This window comes from Sus scrofa, chromosome 4, assembly GCF_000003025.6.
Source record: "Sus scrofa isolate TJ Tabasco breed Duroc chromosome 4, Sscrofa11.1, whole genome shotgun sequence".
In the NCBI taxonomy this organism is placed as follows: Eukaryota; Metazoa; Chordata; class Mammalia; order Artiodactyla; family Suidae; genus Sus; species Sus scrofa.
Genome location: NC_010446.5, coordinates 80,488,149 through 80,505,450, shown reverse-complemented (window position 1 = coordinate 80,505,450; position 17,302 = coordinate 80,488,149). Strand labels below are relative to the sequence as shown.

Here is a 17,302-nt window from a genome sequence, read left to right as displayed (position 1 = left end):
AGGTCTTTCATCATTTACCTGGTGAATGTGCGTTCTGCTTGGTCATGAATCTCCCTGTAGGGTTATCCTGATGGTTTTTAATTACAATCCAGAATCACAACAAATTACAAATGTTCTGTGTAAATACAATAAGGGTGTGCATCCAGTTCACTCCTAATTGTTAGTAGAAAAAGAAAAAAAAAGAAAAAAAACCCACAAGACTTAAACCAAAAAAATAAAAATAAAAATAAATCAATTCTGCAGGTTTATGCCTTGAAGATTTGATTTCTTGGGGACCCTCCCAGAGCATCCTCCCAGACTGCCCTGCAGCCCTGGCTCCCTGTGATGAGAATTCTGGGGCTTGGTGCCTGCAGTTGAGGCCTATGGGATGCTCTGGGAAGGAGCCACCTTCTGAGTGGTGAAGAGTCCTGTGACACTTTTTGCACAGGGTTCCAAAAAGAGTGTGGTGACTGCAAGAGGGGCCCTGCTGCCTGCCTTCAGAGCCTGTCCCAATCTGGCCTCTCCCTTGCTTTGGACACCCCAGGAGTCTGCCTAGATCCAGCTTCTCCTGGGCTTGGAGGGCACTCTGTCTGCCCTCCTGCCCCCACACAGCCCTCAAATGCTACCCTGATTTCTGGAGTGGAGAGGAACTTCTGAACCTCAGGACTCTAGCACAGTGGCAGTGAGTGCTGTGGAAGCTGGACCATCCCCACACAGTTGGCTGGTATTTGAGTTCTCATTCTGGAAGCTATTTTGGGAAAATATTATGCATAAAAGTATATATACACACAAAAGTATACACACACATACATATATATGTATGCATTTGGTTAACAAATGTTAAGCAAATGTATGATTCAATACTTGAAACCGTTAGCATCTTAGTTGGTATTGGTAGGGCTGGTTGATATTATTGGGCATATGACAAGGGGCTGATGTTAAGGGAGAGCCTGATCCCTCTGGAAAACACTGCAGAACACAAATGGAGACATTTGATCAGGTTTCCAACTGCCTGTATTTTCCCTGTGGCCACCTCTCCAACAGGCCAATGGCACACTCCGGACAAGGCAACTTCCTCCAAAAGGCGACTTCTCCTCAAATGACGGAGATTAATGAGTCTTCAGGGGAAGAGGCAAGTCCCTGGGGGAGTCAGAAGCCCTTGGTCCCTTATCCAAACCATTGTTACTAAGAGCAGTTTCGTCAGTGGCAAGGACAAAAAGAAACCTAAGGTACAACTGTGTAAATGAGGGTGGAGAAGGAGTGAGAGGCTAAGGCCTGCTCCATTTCTGGGAAGATTCGAGGAGGCTGATTCCCCTGCGGAATTCCACTAACCTAGCAGTGCCTCGAGGAACCTGGAGAGAAGCCTCCTCAGCCCTTGCACCCAAGCTCATGCTGCAGGACGCTGGTGAAAGCCTCTGTGCAATTAAGCCCAGTCTTTCACAGCCGGTGGTGGCACTGACACGTGTAGGCTTAGGCTCTCAGAAGAAACGGTGTTGGAAATGTCCTCGCAAGGCACCCTCCTCCAAAGCTGCCACTCGGGTGCGAGCCCACTCTGGCGCGCGTCTGTCTCCCACCAGCATCCCGCTAGCCCGGCCGCGCAGCTCCCCACGGCCTAGACGGGACAGATGTTTACTGCTTAGAGCCACGACCGCTGGGTAGAAGGAGCGATGGGCTTGGCGCACCTCGCGGGGCTGGCTGGGGGTGGGGGCCTCTGGGCTCCCGGTCAGGGGGTGCGAGCGGGCCGCGGGGAGGGTGAAGGGATTGAAAGAGGAGGGGGGAGTGGGTGGACTAATGATGAAAAAGTCTCCTCCGTCCTGGCTCCTTAATTAAATGCATGGAAAGAACCGAGGCTAGCACATCTGGTTTCAATCTGCAGCCCTTTGATGGCATCAAATGTTCTTTTCCTAGATCAGGGCTGGAAGTTCTGGGCTAACTATGGCCGTTTGGAGCCCAGAAACCATTTACACACACTCTTTCTCTCAGTCGAGCCGAGCCCCTAGACTATAGGAAGAAAGAAAAAAAAAAAGTAATCAAGGGAGTGAGGGACTGTGTGTGTGTGTTTAAAGAACATAAAACGCCACAAATAAGCACTGAATATTTTACTTACTCGTCATATAGTAACTCATTTCTAATGAGACTATTAAAGCTGTTACCAAATTCCACCCGGTCATGAAAAAATCGCTCAGCACCTCTCTGTCCTCTATCAAGTTAGGGCTCAGCAGACAGACGACAAAGCACTATCTCTAGAGTTAGATGGGGATTCGTCCGCCCCTCTTCCCCGTCCCCACCCCCGTGGCACCCGAATCGGACCCTGAGCCGCCACGGGAACGTCTGCCCGCAGCTGGCTCTAGGAGTGCCCCTGCTTCCTCCGCATCTGGGCAGCGCGACCTTCTCGGCTTAGCGTCGTCGTAGCCTGGGGAAGCGACCTTGGCCGTACTGAAGAGGTTACGAAATTGGCCAGGGTGGGGGGGAAGGGGAGCAATTATGACAAACTCCTAGAGTCCTTTCTCCCAGCTAAATAAATATGTAAATTTCCTACTGCCCTGTACCGTTGATTCCTAGCAGCGCAGAGAGACTCGAATCAATGCAGCGACTTCTAGATCTCTTTAGTCCGTGGAAGAAGCGTGGGAGAGCCTTCCATTATGATCAACCCTGTCGTTTTACTACATTATTTAATAGGCTGTCTCTACAGAACCAAATGTAGCTTTAATATCTCTCTCCCTCGTTCGCAGACCCACCCAGCCCACCACCACTCAAAATTGTTAGAACAGCAGGAAACATTAAAAAGAAAAAAACTCAGAGGGAGAGGAAAATTTGATTGAGATAGTTGTGGATTTTTTCCAACAAGTTTCCCCGCAGCTGTTATCAAAACATGCAAATGAAATTTTCCAACAGGATCTTAAACAAATCTGGAGGAGTTAATGCCTAAGCAAAATAATCAGCCTGTTTGAAGTGACTGTGGGTTTCAGTTTGTCCTTTCTCCCGTGATACTATTGCAGGGGAATGATAATTAGACCTTTACTTTAAAAATCCAAAGGGGCTCTTGCTTTCTCTTCCCTCCCTTTTCTTCCCCTCCTCCCTCTCTCTCTCTCTCCCTCTCTCTTTCTCTCTTGCTCAGAAGTTGGCAAAGGGGGTTTTCTTAATCAGACTGTTTTCTGGTCTGAGGGAAAGGAGGAAGAAGGAGATTGTGATGGAGAAAGGGGGTCTGTAAAACGTCAGGCACCGCACAAAGGCTTTGCCACGTAATTACAGGCTCCTATTAAGTCGAGATCTGCCCTCCCAGGGGTCTCCAATTTTCTTGTATTCCCTACAAAGCCTCCTCTGCATGCCAGTTTGTGCCTTTTGAAGTGCCAGAGAGCTTCTTGATCCAACTGAGAAGGAAAAAGGAGCTCAGCAAGAAGAGGGGGAGAGAGAGAAGGGAACAGGGAAACCCACCACCACCACCCTCCTTCGGACTCTTGGAGCCTTTTTTTCCCCCCTCCTTAGGAAAAGTAAAGTGAGAATCCTGCTCTCCAATACATCTGCAAGACATCACCCTCTCCTCCTGAAACTTTAGTCACTCCTGAGAATCCACAGGAGTGCAGAGAGGGGGAACACATTTTCTTGAAGATGTTTTAAAGCTGGAACAAGCCTTCTTCTGTTGGTGCTTGAACTCTTGCCTGGGAATAACTTTTTTAACCTAAAACACACACACACACACACACACACACACACACACTTTGATTCTTCTCTCCCACCCCTTCTTCTCTCTTCTTCTGTTTGCCTAACTCCCCCGCCCTGCTGGCCTCCCCTTTCCTCTCTTCCCCTTATTATTATTTTTAGCGTGTGCGTGTGAACGCTTTTGGAGAGCTGAAGGGGATTTTTTTTCTTCTTCTTCTCCTGACTTGAACATAGGGTGACTTTTAATTTTATTTTTTGGTGTGGATTATCTCTTTGGACCGCGCCGGACTTGGCCTCGGGAAAGCAACCGAAGCTGTCGGAGGCTGCCGGTGCACAACGCTCTGCTCTACAGAAGGGGGTCCCCCGCCCTCTTTCCACTTTTTTTGTTCTTCCCCTCCTTTCTCTCTCTCCCTCTCTCTCTCTCCATTCCCTCCCCCACTTCCCCACTCGGCTCCTCTCCCCCCTCGCGCCCACAGCGTTTGGTGTTGATTCGAGCGGGAAGAGGGGGGTGGGTGGGATCGGAGGGGGAGACCATGACCTCCAGCTACGGGCACGTTCTGGAGCGGCAACCGGCGCTGGGCGGCCGCTTGGACAGCCCGGGCAACCTCGACACCCTGCAGGCGAAAAAGAACTTCTCGGTCAGTCACCTGCTAGACCTGGAGGAAGCCGGGGACATGGTGGCGGCGCAGGCGGACGAGAGCGTGGGCGAAGCGGGCCGGAGCCTCCTGGAGTCGCCGGGACTCACCAGCGGCAGCGACACCCCGCAACAGGACAGTGAGTGAGGGGCGTGCGTGTCCCGACCGAGGGCGGGGGTCCGGGCTGAGCGGCTGGAGCCCGCCTTGGGCCAGGGGGAGAAAGTCAGAAACAAGGAGAGATTGGTGGCAGTAGCCAGAGGAAGGGCGGTCACAGACGGAGGAAAAAAGATGAGAAAAGGAGGGCTCCGCGGAGGAGGTAGCCAGGGAGAACGCCGGAGGAAAGCTCCGAGGCTCTGCATTTGAGGTCAGGGACTCTGCCCGCCGCAGACTCGCGCCGAAGCGGACTACGCTGCCCCTCAGTCCCAGAGGAGCGAGGCTGCCAAATCTTCCAGCTTGTGGGACGATGGGGCTGGGCTGGAAAAGGGTCCCAGAGCAGTGCAAACTCAGGGAGCCAGTCCTGTTTAGGAAGGCAGCGGCTTAAAGATGCTCAGTCCGGTCTGGAGGGCTTCTTCCGGATGGCATAAGCGGGTTCGAGGGCAGACGGACAGAGTGGCGAAGGGCACCGCCTAAAGGGAGCTGCAACCGTGAGGCTCGTGTTGCGCACAGCGCGCGGGCCGGAAAACTGGGAGTGCGGGAGGGGCGGCGCTGGACCCGCCGGAGCTGCTGTCTGTCCCGGCGGCTGTTGCTGCCACCTACATAAGGGCTTGAGACCCCCGGTGGAATAAACGGCCTGAATGACTCGGGAAGACTCTGGAGAGGCAAAGCCCTTTGGGGTGAAACCCGAGCTCCTGCCAGGCATGATTCCTCACAGCAGAGATGCGCCAGGGAAGTGTGGGGCTCCAATGCCTAGAAAGGTGTCACATTGGAGGACCTCTCTCTATTGTTCCCAAGATTTCTAGAAAAGTCCTTCCACAGTCTCCTTTCCGCACCCTCTCTGATTGATATCGCGGTCCCTCAAGCAAATCTCCTTTTTGCGTTATTAGCCTTGCCTTAAAAATGCGACTCCAGGTGTATCCATAAGTCCCAGCGTCTGTAACAGACCTGTCACCTGGCTCATCCCAGGTGACCTGGGGTTGGATATTTCCTCCTCAATGTTGCAAGAGTCAGAACTTGGCTGAAAGTTTTAAAATAAGGCTGATTGCTTTCCATGCCATTAGTTGCTGACTGATTTGTCTTAAAACTTGGAACTTGTGGAACCAGGGGGCCTGCTGGCATTCTATGATTTTCAAAAAACAGTGCCAAAGTCAGATTCTCAGAAAACAGAGAACAAAGCAAACTGGACGTAGAAACAGCTGGAAGCAAGGCCTGTGCAAAGTGCTGGGAGGGCTGCAGCATTAAAACAGGCAGCAGGGAGAGCCCATGTCTCCAGAAGGCCGCCTGCCTTCACCTTGCATCCTTGGTCCAGGCCTGGACTCCCCTCAGTGTTTTTTAGCCAAACACAAACTGGGCCAGTCCACCCTACTACCACAAAGGCAGAGGGTAATAGGGAGTCTGATCTAGGCTGTCACTAGCAAAAAACTGGTCAACTCTGGGAAATGAAGACCTGGTGTCCTTAAGTCCAGGGTAATAGCTAGGCACAGAAGCAGAGACTGCCTTGTTGAGTTATTGGGGTTTGTTGGGGAGATGCTCACTCACTGTAGGCAGCGATGTAAATTAATTGTTGATGTATACACTTGAGCTCAAGAAAATGCTCTGCAAAATAATTTTAAAACACTTTGCTAAGGAATAATTTAAACATACAAAGAGTAGGGAGAATAGTATTCTGAATGTCCCTGTGCCCATGACTCGGATTCACTAATTCTGCAGATTCTGCCAATTTGTTTGTTTGTTTTACCATCACTAATTATTAGTTGCAATATTTATCACTGTTTGGAGCACTGAAGGATGGCGCCGTAATGGAAAACACAGTTGTAAAGAAACCACTGCATAGAAAATTAGGGTGAGGTGAGAGAGACCAGCAGGGATTGCTTTGCCCCAAGAGCAGGCAGAGGGCTATGAAAAGCAGGCCCAGGGTTAGTGGCCCCAACAAGGCTTCAGCCCTGGGCACCAGGTATTACAGGGCTAGCAGGATGCTTATGGTTCCTGTTATTTGACTTCAAGTGGCCACAGCAAGAGGGGAGCTCAGGTTCATGGTGGCCTCCTAGTGGGTACAGAGGGAGACTGGGCCAAAGAGGCCAGCTGGGAAGTGTCCCCAAGCTGAAGTGAGGCCATGGGGAGCTGGCCCAGGGATGGCCCCTGCAAGACCTAAGCCTGGTGCAGCTGAGGCCCCGTTGAGCATGGGGCATCTGTGCTGGTGCGGAGGGCACAGGAAAAGGGCAGCAGAGTGGAGTTGGGGACGGACCGTGTATCCAGAGGAAAAGGGATGAGAACTGCAGAAACCTGCCTGCTTGATCTTGAGCACATCACGGAGTTTCTAGTAGTAACAAGGCCTAGTGGGGAGTAAACCCTGAAAGGGAACTGAGGGTCCAAGGAGAGGATGCTTGAGAAGGAATAGCAGACAAACAGTTCCAGAAGGAGGTCACAGAATGCAGAATGAGGGGGTGAGGACTACATGAAGAACACCTGGAGCTGGGAACGTAGCTGAGAAAACACGCATTCCCAAACACACCCGCACATGCGTCATAGGTCTTGCTTTCTGGAGATGACCAGGGCCTATTCTTCTAACAGATAGCAGCTGCTTTTAGAAGGAATCTTTCCTCAACCTCTTTTCCCATCTCTGGGATGAGAATAAGAGGGTCTGGTAAGTTGCATGATAGCAAGAGTCCAGAAGGCCCTTGTCCTTAGTCTTGGGCCCGTACTAGGAGTTGCCAAGGAAGATGTTATGAGTTTCTTGGAAGTCAGGACTGATGGGGCTGCGATGGGCCTCCAGTCCATAGTGGACAGTGAGTCTCAGGCTGTGGATCAGAAAAGCAAGGAGTCTTCAGGCAAAGGGCTAGAGCTAGACTGTCAGCCATAAGGAACAGAGGAGGGCACCAAGAGTCAGGTGCTTTTTGCAGCCTGCTGGGAGTCCACTCCATAGTGAGAACTATAATCTCCTTTGCAGAGATAGGGAACATCTGAAAGACACCTTTTCCTCTTAGAGCTATTTAGAAACAAGTCCTTCCTAAATTTTCTGTTCAGCTAAATTAAGTAAAACAGGCTCTATCTACACTTGCAATGCTAGATCATTGATATTGCAATTTTTCAAATTACAAACTGGGGCCATTTTAGCAAAGAGGAGCTCAGAACTGCCCAAGGTGGAGGCTTCCTGCTGATCTCCGCACTCCCCACCACAATTCTGCTTCCCCTCTTGGTTTTCATTCACTCCACTTTCCCCTCTGTTGAAGGGTTTCTTTCTCCTTTTACTGATACTCCCAACCTAGTAAATTTCTCAAACTTCTGGGTTCAAATACCCAAGCAGTTAAAGAAACGGTTCTTTAACACAGGAATCCAGGGGCTACTGAGGAGTGTGAAGGGGGTGGTGGTAGAACAGGAGTCTGGGAAAGGAAAGAGCAACAGGTCATAAAAATAGGCAGACCTAGTCCTAGGAGGACGGTGCATCCCGCTGTCATTTCTTAATCTGAACTTCTGCAAACTCTTTAAAAAAAAGCGTGCCTTCCACGTTCCCAACCTCTAAATTAGTGAAACCAGATTGTCCTAATAAGACCTTTTGTTGGAAACACATGTAGTCATAAAAAGGTAGACGGAAAGTCAATTAGACACGCGCGCACACACGCACACATTCACAAGGCGGTGCTAAGTGCACCGGGCGGGCGCAGCTGGGTCCCGGGCCGCGGCGGGATGCAAATGCAGAACAGCGGCGCGGGAAATCGATTTGTCACAAAGGGAGAGGTGTAAACGCGGCGCGAAGGAATCACCCGCCCAATCGGCCTGCCACACTCCCTGATGGGGCCCATCTTTGCCGACTCTTCTAGGCCAGAGAAACGCCCGGGAGAGCGGGAACGTTCTCGAGGGCGCTTCCTGATGGGAATTCGCATCGGAACATCAATTCCCCCAGAGTCTCAGCATTTGTAACACCTACGGCGCCAGAAATTTTCTTATGCGGACACCAGCCTGTGGCCATGAAGCCGGCACTGCCACTATGAATTTGTGCCTCAATAATCTCGATTCAAGGGGGAGCCAACTAAATATATCATTTTAAACATAGCTTGGAATTTTTCCTCTTAGAGGAGGCAGTGAAATCCAGGATCAAGGGAAGTCACTGAGTCCCCGTGGTCAAATGGCAAATCCAGAAAAGAGGTTGTGATTCCTGCTTATTTTACTTGCAGAAGCAAGGGGCTGGATGGCCTCCTGCTGATCATATTTTCGAGAAATCGGCAGTGTAGTGCGTCCCTCCCATTTTGGAGCGAAGGGCACTTGGAGTTTGAAGCATCGGGGAGGTGAGCTTCTAAAGTCCCAGGCCCTGGCTGCCAATGATCCCTGGGGCGGCAGATTCCCCCAACTCTAAGGCCGTGAGTCAGTGGCTAAACCATTCATTTCGCCGAAGAGGCCCTTCCTAAAACTCTGCCAAGCGCCTTTTCCACACGGTAGGCGTCTCGCAGCCATGAATTTTTGCTCGGCGACCTTAACCTTCTCCCAGCAAGCTCAGGTCAGAGTGTAGGGGCCTTAGGCCAGCAGCAGTAGGTCACACAGGTCCCTGAAGTTCCTCGGTCTTCCCAGGGGCGTCATTTAGATTTTACAACAAGAGAAAACAAATCATCTCCAAACCAACAAGATGTTACCCCCTTCCCGCCCCCTGCGTAAAAACCTCAGCAATTTCAGAGCCAAGGATATCTTCCTGCTCCACTGACGCAGATCCACTCAGATCCGAAATTTGAATGTCCCTCCCAGCCAGCAACCGTCTCTGGGACATTTTTTCACTTTTAAATGACATCTATAGATTTTCAACGACGAGGATCCATAGACCAATTTGGTTTTTATTTTAAAAGATGTGTTTCTTTCACAGTTTCTCTCCTATTGTTGTTTACCTGCTTCCTCCTTTGGCAGGGCAAACCGTCAAAGCCGGCCTCTTGCTCCAGGAGAACCCCTCTCCTCTGCGGGGCGGCCAGGGCGCGGATACAGGGAAGCTGCAAATCTGTGCGTGCTTGCGCGCGCTGCGACCTAAGCCTGCCTCCCGCTCCTGGTAGTGTGGACTTTTCCCTGACTGAGAGTATGTGTTTACTTTTTATCGTTTAGGAGAGATGGAGTCAGTAGAAGCCACAGGAGGTACAACTTTTAGGAACAGAGGGAGTGTATTTGTAGAGAAGGAGACAGGGCTTTCGTTTTGCACCCCCCCCCGGGGGAGGGGAGAGGTGGAAGATTTTGGGGGGAAAGAATACTCCCAAAGAAAAAAACGAGAGTGTACATTACCCTCCATCCAAGCCAATCCCGTAGGTTCAACCAACAGGATCTTGGGAATATTGCTCTGAGTTAAAGATCCGACATTTACAGGAAATATTTGGATATGGGGCCAACTCCCTGTTGCCCCCTTCGTGTCCAAACATTTATAGAACTACCTGTGATTGCACACCGATTGTAATCGATTGGACGCTTTTTGTCAAATTCCGCGTTTTAATTTGATTTGGGGCGAGTACCAGTCCCATAGTTTTGGTATCCTTTAACTACCTTTTCAACAATTCAAAGAAGACGCTTATGTAAACAGAATTATCATTTATCCACAAGAATTTGGATTCTTGTAAAATCAAAGAGCTTAGTGAGCAGGCTCACAATACTCAGTTAAAAACCATCCATCTCAAACAGTAATAATAATATCAAGAAACTGCTGCAAACTCCTTTTCTCTAAACGCTGTTATTACATCGGTAAATGCAGAAAACATTGCTGAGACAACTGAGGAGGGACAGACACTGGTGTTACAGGGGCCAGTAGGTTTTTTCCCTCCTACATATATGTTTTTGAATAAGGAGCCCCCATCATGGTCTGAGTATTAATAGATTCTTGGCGTCCTCATTTGTCTAATCTAGTGAGGCAGCCTCAAGGAAGTAGTCATACAGAGAATTATGGGCTATCAATTTTAGGTTTAAGACAGAAAGAAAATTACCACATTTCACTTGTCCTGGAACCACTTTTCTTGATGAAAAAATATCTGGGAAGCCGATTACAGGGGCAATAGCCACTTTAGGGAAGGGGAGGGGAACAAAGGCACAAATGGTGGTGGGTTAGGGAAATTTTATGAAAGAAAATAAAGAAAACATGTCAGAACAAATCAATCACATACACAAGTGACTTCTCAGAAGAGTCTGAGCACCATCGGAATCAAAGATTCTGCTGTCCCTGCAGTTCTCAAATACAGGAATTTATGCAGGTCTGAGTTAGAATCAGAATGCAGTCCTCTGCACGGGATGTCCCAGTCCCTTTGCTGTACCACGTAATGAAAAATCTTTAATTCCCAAGAACTTTGCGCCTTATTTTTGCCATTATTGTTTCTCCCAGACTCAGCTCCAAATGAGAAATACACTTGAGAAATGTGTATTAATTTGAATCCCCAAGATCCGAATTATGAGAAAGGACCAGGACAGGTCCTCTGGTTCCTATTTTGTCTGCTTTCATGGAGCTTTGCAAGCGATTGGAAATACTCTTAAGGGGCGGATGAGGAGAGACTGCAAGCAAACTCCTATGCAGGAATGCGGATCACACCGGCCCAAAGTGCAGGCTCTCTTTTAATCTCATCTCTCTCTCTCTCTCTCTCTCTCTCATCTTTTCTTTTCTTTCTTTTTATTTATTATTATTATTATTATTTTGCGGTGGGAGGGGGACGTGGAGGAGGAGTAAATAGGGTGAGGGAGAATTCAGTAATTCCGTGAAGAGTTTTAACTTGTAAAATAGAGCCCACAGTATCTTAGATTTTAATGTTCTCAATTTCTGCCGTGGAGCTGAAGATGCAAACACCCCCAACTCCACTCATGTTCCCAGTTCCAAGGGCGGAGGATGCAGCTCTCCGAGAGGTGGAAGATACTTGCGAGCCTTGCCAAAGGCGCCTCTTCCAGCCTTCTCCCGCTGAAAGGGGGCGCATTCCTCCCCGGCAGGGGCTGGAACTTAACCCTGCCTTCAAAAGCCCTTGGACTCTGGGCAAGAGAAAGAGACAGACTGGATGACCCCCTCTACACAAGTAGCAAAATATGGGAAATATCAATAGCGTGAAGTCACTCCAGGGACTGCATAAACACATACTACGCATGATTTTTAAGGGAAAAATGAAGATAGCGGTGGGCTTTGTGCCTTCCTTGCCTTTGAAATGAGGATGGTCAGGATTCCAAGGTTAGGAGGAAGGGACAGGAGGAGAGTGGGACTAGATGACCCTGGGTCAGTGGTTGCTGAGACTGGTGCCTGTGTTCCACAAGAAAAGAAAGAGTTTGTTCTTATGGAGGTGGGCAAGACATTTCTGTGTATGAACTCCAAGTATTGAATAAAGAGGAGGCAGGTTTGAGAGACTGAGCACTGGCAGTATTAGCAAGATGCTGCAAACTGCCCCAGAAACCCTAATGGTACCTGGAGACTTTGGAGAGGGCAAAACATTGGCCACCTTAGAGTTACTCCGGGTTAGCATAAGCCTCTTTCTTTGAAAGAAAGAACAATAGCAGTCCCACAGTCTTGTGTGTGCCTGCAACTTGGGCACCCACAGCCATTTCCAACCCCAGAATCTGACTCCTGGCCTCCACTGATCCTCCCTTTTTCGGCAAGAGTTTCAGAAGACTTAACAAATGAGGATACATTCTTAAACCTCTCCTCCTTTGTAAATCTTGGGATTTTCTACTTCTCTCTTGGTCTGCTTCTCACCCTAACATTGGAGGGTCAGTAGGTCAGAGCAATGCTGGGAGCGACAAACTGGCAGAAAGAATATTGTGACTTCTTAGCATCGTTGATGGTTAATACATAGCTTTCAAGATAATTGGAGCCTGGGTGTTCCTAAAAACAGAAGCATGAGGCCAGAACCAGAAGGGAAATTGCTTTTCCACAAACATTTGTCTGAGAGTAAGAGCATTTACCCCATTTGCTTAATTTCTCATCATCAGTCATGTCATTTATATTTTAAAGGACCTCACAGTGCTGGAAGGTAGTATAGTTATAAATAAGCATAAAAACAGATGGGTGCTCTTCTAGTACACACACTCTCTCTCTCTCTCTCTCTCTCTCTCTCTCTATATATATATATATATATATATATATATATATAAAGGCCAAATCCTTTCAAAGATAATTGAGATATACAACTTAAAGGCCAAGGGGCCCAACTGTATCAAACTTTGAGCCAGGATATGCTAAGTTCAATCAGCTTGACTATGGGCAAAGTGAAAGGCCTAGCCAGCACTTTGAATATATGCAGAGAACCATGCTTTCTCAATATTCCATTGTATTTATCCATAAAAATTTATACTAGTCTGCAAAGGACTTGATAGAGTTGGCTTGGGCCTGGTGGGTGACAGGGAGTCAGTGTCCTGATTTGGTCTGCCATCTTTCTTTGCATTCACTTCCCTGTACCCTATTTGGCTGTCCAAGATCTGTGTGGTGCAGAGAAAACTGGTCCCTAGAAGCCACATAAGCCTCTTAAATGCTCTTCAGGAATCCTCAGAAAAGGAGAGGGCTATTGAACAAAATGATATGTAATGTACCAGGTATTTTCATATATTTGTCCTCTCTGACAATTCATTTTAAAATAGCCCAGTTAGAACCTTCTTGGGGATTGAGGTTTGGGAAATTGGGTGCTTTTCTGTTTCTTCAAGTAATTCATAAATATATGAAGTTGAGTTTCAGAGGAATTAGGCATTGAATCTAAATCTTTATACACACATCACCATTAATCCAGATTGGGAGGTAACACTAAATAATTATGTACATTGTGGCTTTTCCTTTCATTTTCTACCAGTGCTATTTCCCTAAATACTGGCCTGGATTACAGCAGTCATATACCAGTGGGACACCTACCACACTGTTGCCATACTCAGTAATGCTTATTAAGTGACAGAATGAGCACCCCAAATTTACTGGATCCTCTTTTCAACCTAGTTTAAATACTAGGCCCCCTCCCCCTCCTCTTCCCACTTTAAACCCTTTGCCTCAGAGATCTCCTCTAGACTCATCATTTTAGTAACCATCCATACACTAATGACTCCCAGGATACAGCTTCAATATGGTTTCACAACCCCCCTACACCCCCCACCCCCACACACACACCTCTTCACCGCCTGGAGCTGCAAATCCATATATGCTACTACTTGCTCAGACATGTCCATTTGTACATCACAGATCTTCTTCAATTTCAGAAACAACGAAAACATGGCACTAATGCGTTCTCTTTCTCCAATCCGAGCCTCTCATAGCTTTTTCTATTTTCCTGTGTTCCAAAGGTGGGTGCAAAACTCAGAAACTTTAGACTTGTCCTTGACTCCTTCCTTTCCATCTCTGTCCAATCCATCTTCAAATCCCAAGTTTACCTTCTAAAATCACTTGAATTCATCTCCTTTTAAAATATCTTAAGATATCTCACCTGCACTGCTGAGCCAGCCTTCTGAATCTCCCCGCACCCACGCTTGACCTCTTCTTTGTGTAGGTGATGGCAGAATGGCTATAATAGACCTTCAAAGAATATTTGCTGAATGAATTAGTGAATGCGAATGCATTCTTTTCACAAACACGTTTGTTAAAAATCATGGCTCTCCCTTTCTCTCAAACTCGCAATTGCCTGTCATTCCTTCGTACCTCAAGACCAATTTTTTTTTTTTTTGACCTGTTCTTTTTTAAAATCCTGTTTATAATCTATGTTTCCCTCTCTGATCCAGCAATCTGCTCATTCACACACCAGGCAAATTCAAACTCTTTCTATACTTTCCTCTAGTATGCTAGTTAGTCTAATACATTTGCCCTTTTCTAGTTTCTGCTTCTCTGACTTCTAATCTGAAATGTCCTTGCTCCAGGCCGCTTTTTGAAAACCCACCTCCTTGCTACCTTTCAAGTTTCTGCTCCTATCACCTTGTGACACTTTCCTTGACTGCATCTTTCTGATCAAATAAATCCCTTTCCTCAATTCCTCTAAAGTTTTGCTTAATTATTTTCTAAATATTTTCTGACTGTTAATTTACCTTGAGAATTTTCTTAAGATTAGAGACTTTTTTGAGGGGGGGTAGCATATGCCACAGCTGCAGTAAGCAAATAAATTGAACAGATAGTTTAAGAGGGGGTATTGTGTGGTTCGGCTGTTTATGCAATCACTAGTGCAAGTAATTTTTTGATTATAAGAGTAATACCAAAGTGCAATATATGCTTATTTTAGAAAATGTATTATTTTACATTAAAAATGTAAGTGGGAAAGTCAAGTCACCTGTAATTCACCACCCTGATGTAGGCACAGTTAGCAGTTTGATGTTAAAATATTTCTTTTTTATTTTTGCAGTGTTTATGCTAACATTCTTGATGACTGATTTTTCTTATTTTTTCTAAAACTGTTTCCCTCAAATTAAGAAAACACACATTGAACCCACTTGCTCTCATCAGAGAAGTTAAACAAACACACAAACAGCAAACAAAATTCCCCCAGGATGGTGAGAGCTGTGACATCACAGTTATTTCCTAGGGTTCTCAAGTTCCAGTGGGTACATTTCCAGCAGTAAAGACTTTCGGAGTAAACAGTTTCTTTTTCTTTTCTGCTTGTTCTAGCCGGGAACCTTCTCTAGACATGAGCACATGTCTCTTTTTGAAATTGGAAAAGCCTGCATAATACCTAAAGGACATTCTGAGACCAACAGTTGGAGAGCTCAAAAAAAAGTTTTTGGTTTTTTACATGATTTAGTAAGGAAAAGTGCCACAAAACAAGTGGGGGAGAAAATATCTTATTATTGTAGATTCCTGGATCTTGAATTTTCTTTTATTAAATGTTTTAAGACTCATATGTACTTTTGTAGAAAAGGGAGATGGAAAAATGACATTTATTTTTCTGTACCTTGTAGAATGATGATCAGGTCAGAGAGTGACACTACCAGGACACGGTAGTGTGCTTTGACAGAGGAAGAAGCACTTAGACAAATCAAAGATAATGCATTTGTCCAGATATGAAGGTCCACAGTCCCCTAGCCCTTATTTAAAGTGAAAATTACAGAGAAAATATAAATTGTTATTATGAAGTCTGTGTAAAAATCATTCCCAGGCAAGTTGATGTTAAAACATATGCCTGATAAATGCAAATATTTTCTTTAGGGAAAGTTTTAACAAGTGATATAAAATCATGCAGAACAAAATTTAAAAATTATAAATTAGATATAGCGAAACAATGCATCTTTTTCCTTCTCATGAGAAACGGGGAACACAAAGAGTAAGCATCATTTTTGAGGATTAAAAACCACACTGGCCCAATAAAAGTTTCTGAAGTTCCCCATATTGCTTAGTTCTAAGGGAGGAAAAGAAGGAGAACCACCCAGAGAGCTCTTTGCCCAGAACCAGATGTGCTGTTCAGCAGCTCTAATCCTCAAGTTTGAGGGAAGACCACAGGATGAATCCTCAACACATTTAAGAAATAAAACGTAATTTGGTTCATTAATCACGAAACTGAACTCTGCAGTTTCGCTACACATATTTCAAAGGCTGAATCCCTTCTGACAAGAGAAACAGAAAATAATATCACTACACGTTTGTCTGTTATGAGTCCGTTCTCAGCTTCCCTCGGGGAAGAAGAGATTTTTCCGCGTGTGATCATTTTTACTCAAAATATATGGAGTGTTATTTAAATTTATATCTTCTTTTTTTTTCTTTACGCTAACATTCTTCTTTCTCAAGGCAGTGAGAATATCTGTTGGCTGCACTGTTTTGGATATTTTTTTTGGAGGGGGTGTTTGGAGATTCAGGGCTACCTTGAGTAGCCAGGAAATTCCAGCTGTGTTTGGGCAGGTCTTAAAAGTGCAATCATTTTAACTGACTTAATATACTCAGACTGCTGGTTTGCTTAATTCTCTTCCCTTATTACTTGTATAAATTGATGACTTGCTTTGTCTTAAAGGATTAATAACAGTAATAATATGAACAAAAAAGTGAGATAAAATATGAACCTGCTTCACACACTCCAAAACATATGCCAGTGTTATTATGTGTTTATAAAGCCACTTCAAAGAAGTAGGTAGGGAGAGCATAATTATTTTTATTTTACAAATAAGAAAAGTGTAGCTTGGAGAATTTTAGTGAGCTGCTGTTGAGTGACTTGAATCTCTCTCTCGTAATTCCATTTTAATTTTTTTCACTGTATTCCACCACCTTTGATGTCTCAAATTCTTTAAGGCACACGATTGTCCAGTGAACCAACACTGATGCGTGCCATGATGCGTGCATCTCTTAATTCTTCTGGCTCTTATTCTTCATTGTAAACTGGGCATGTAATGGCTGTGCCTATCTTCCTCGTGGGTATGTAGCAGGCCCCAAAGATACTGCTTTTGTGAAAATATTTGAAAAATAAATGGCTAAATTTATGGACATTAGTATACCCTAGGGAATCAAATGGAGACTTTTCTAAATTAAGTTATCAAATATGGAAAACAAGAATTCATTCAATAGATGTATGCCCAGCTCTCCAAAGCAAAAATACTTAATTTAAATTTAGGGATACTAAGAGTTTCAAAGTGTTTTATTTTCTTTTCAGGCCATTCCCTGTTAAATGACGGTTCTGTAATTTACTTACTGGTTGACTGTGGACAGATTTCCGGGTCTTGGTTTCCTTGTGTGAAAAACTGGCGCATTAATATCTATCACACAGATTTGTTGCTTGGAATTATGAGATCATGTAATCAAAGACCCCAATACCTATCTTCTCTTCCCCCTTCATGCTTGCCCTTTCCCTATGCTCTACATCCACGACATCTGTGACAAGTACAGGCTCAATTATATATTCAATATGGTTTAACAATCCATGTTGGAGGCCGTTCAATGTCCCTGAAATTAGGAATATTGCCATACTCCAAAAGTCACAGTCTAACAGCAGGCCACTTATGGAGTG

General features: G+C 45.9%; 1 protein-coding gene across 2 annotated transcripts in view; it reads left to right on the top strand.

Moving 5' to 3' along the window:
• Positions 2,762-17,302, top strand: part of PRRX1 (paired related homeobox 1) — a 75,008-nt gene continuing 60,467 nt past the window's right edge. The window contains exon 1 of one of the 2 annotated variants that reach the window (XM_021090642.1): positions 2,762-4,413. In XM_021090642.1, the coding sequence (XP_020946301.1) occupies positions 4,173-4,413 (241 nt within the window). In that variant the 5' untranslated portion in view covers positions 2,762-4,172. The remainder of the gene's footprint in view (positions 4,414-17,302) is intronic. The other variant, XM_021090643.1, reaches the window with a different exon arrangement.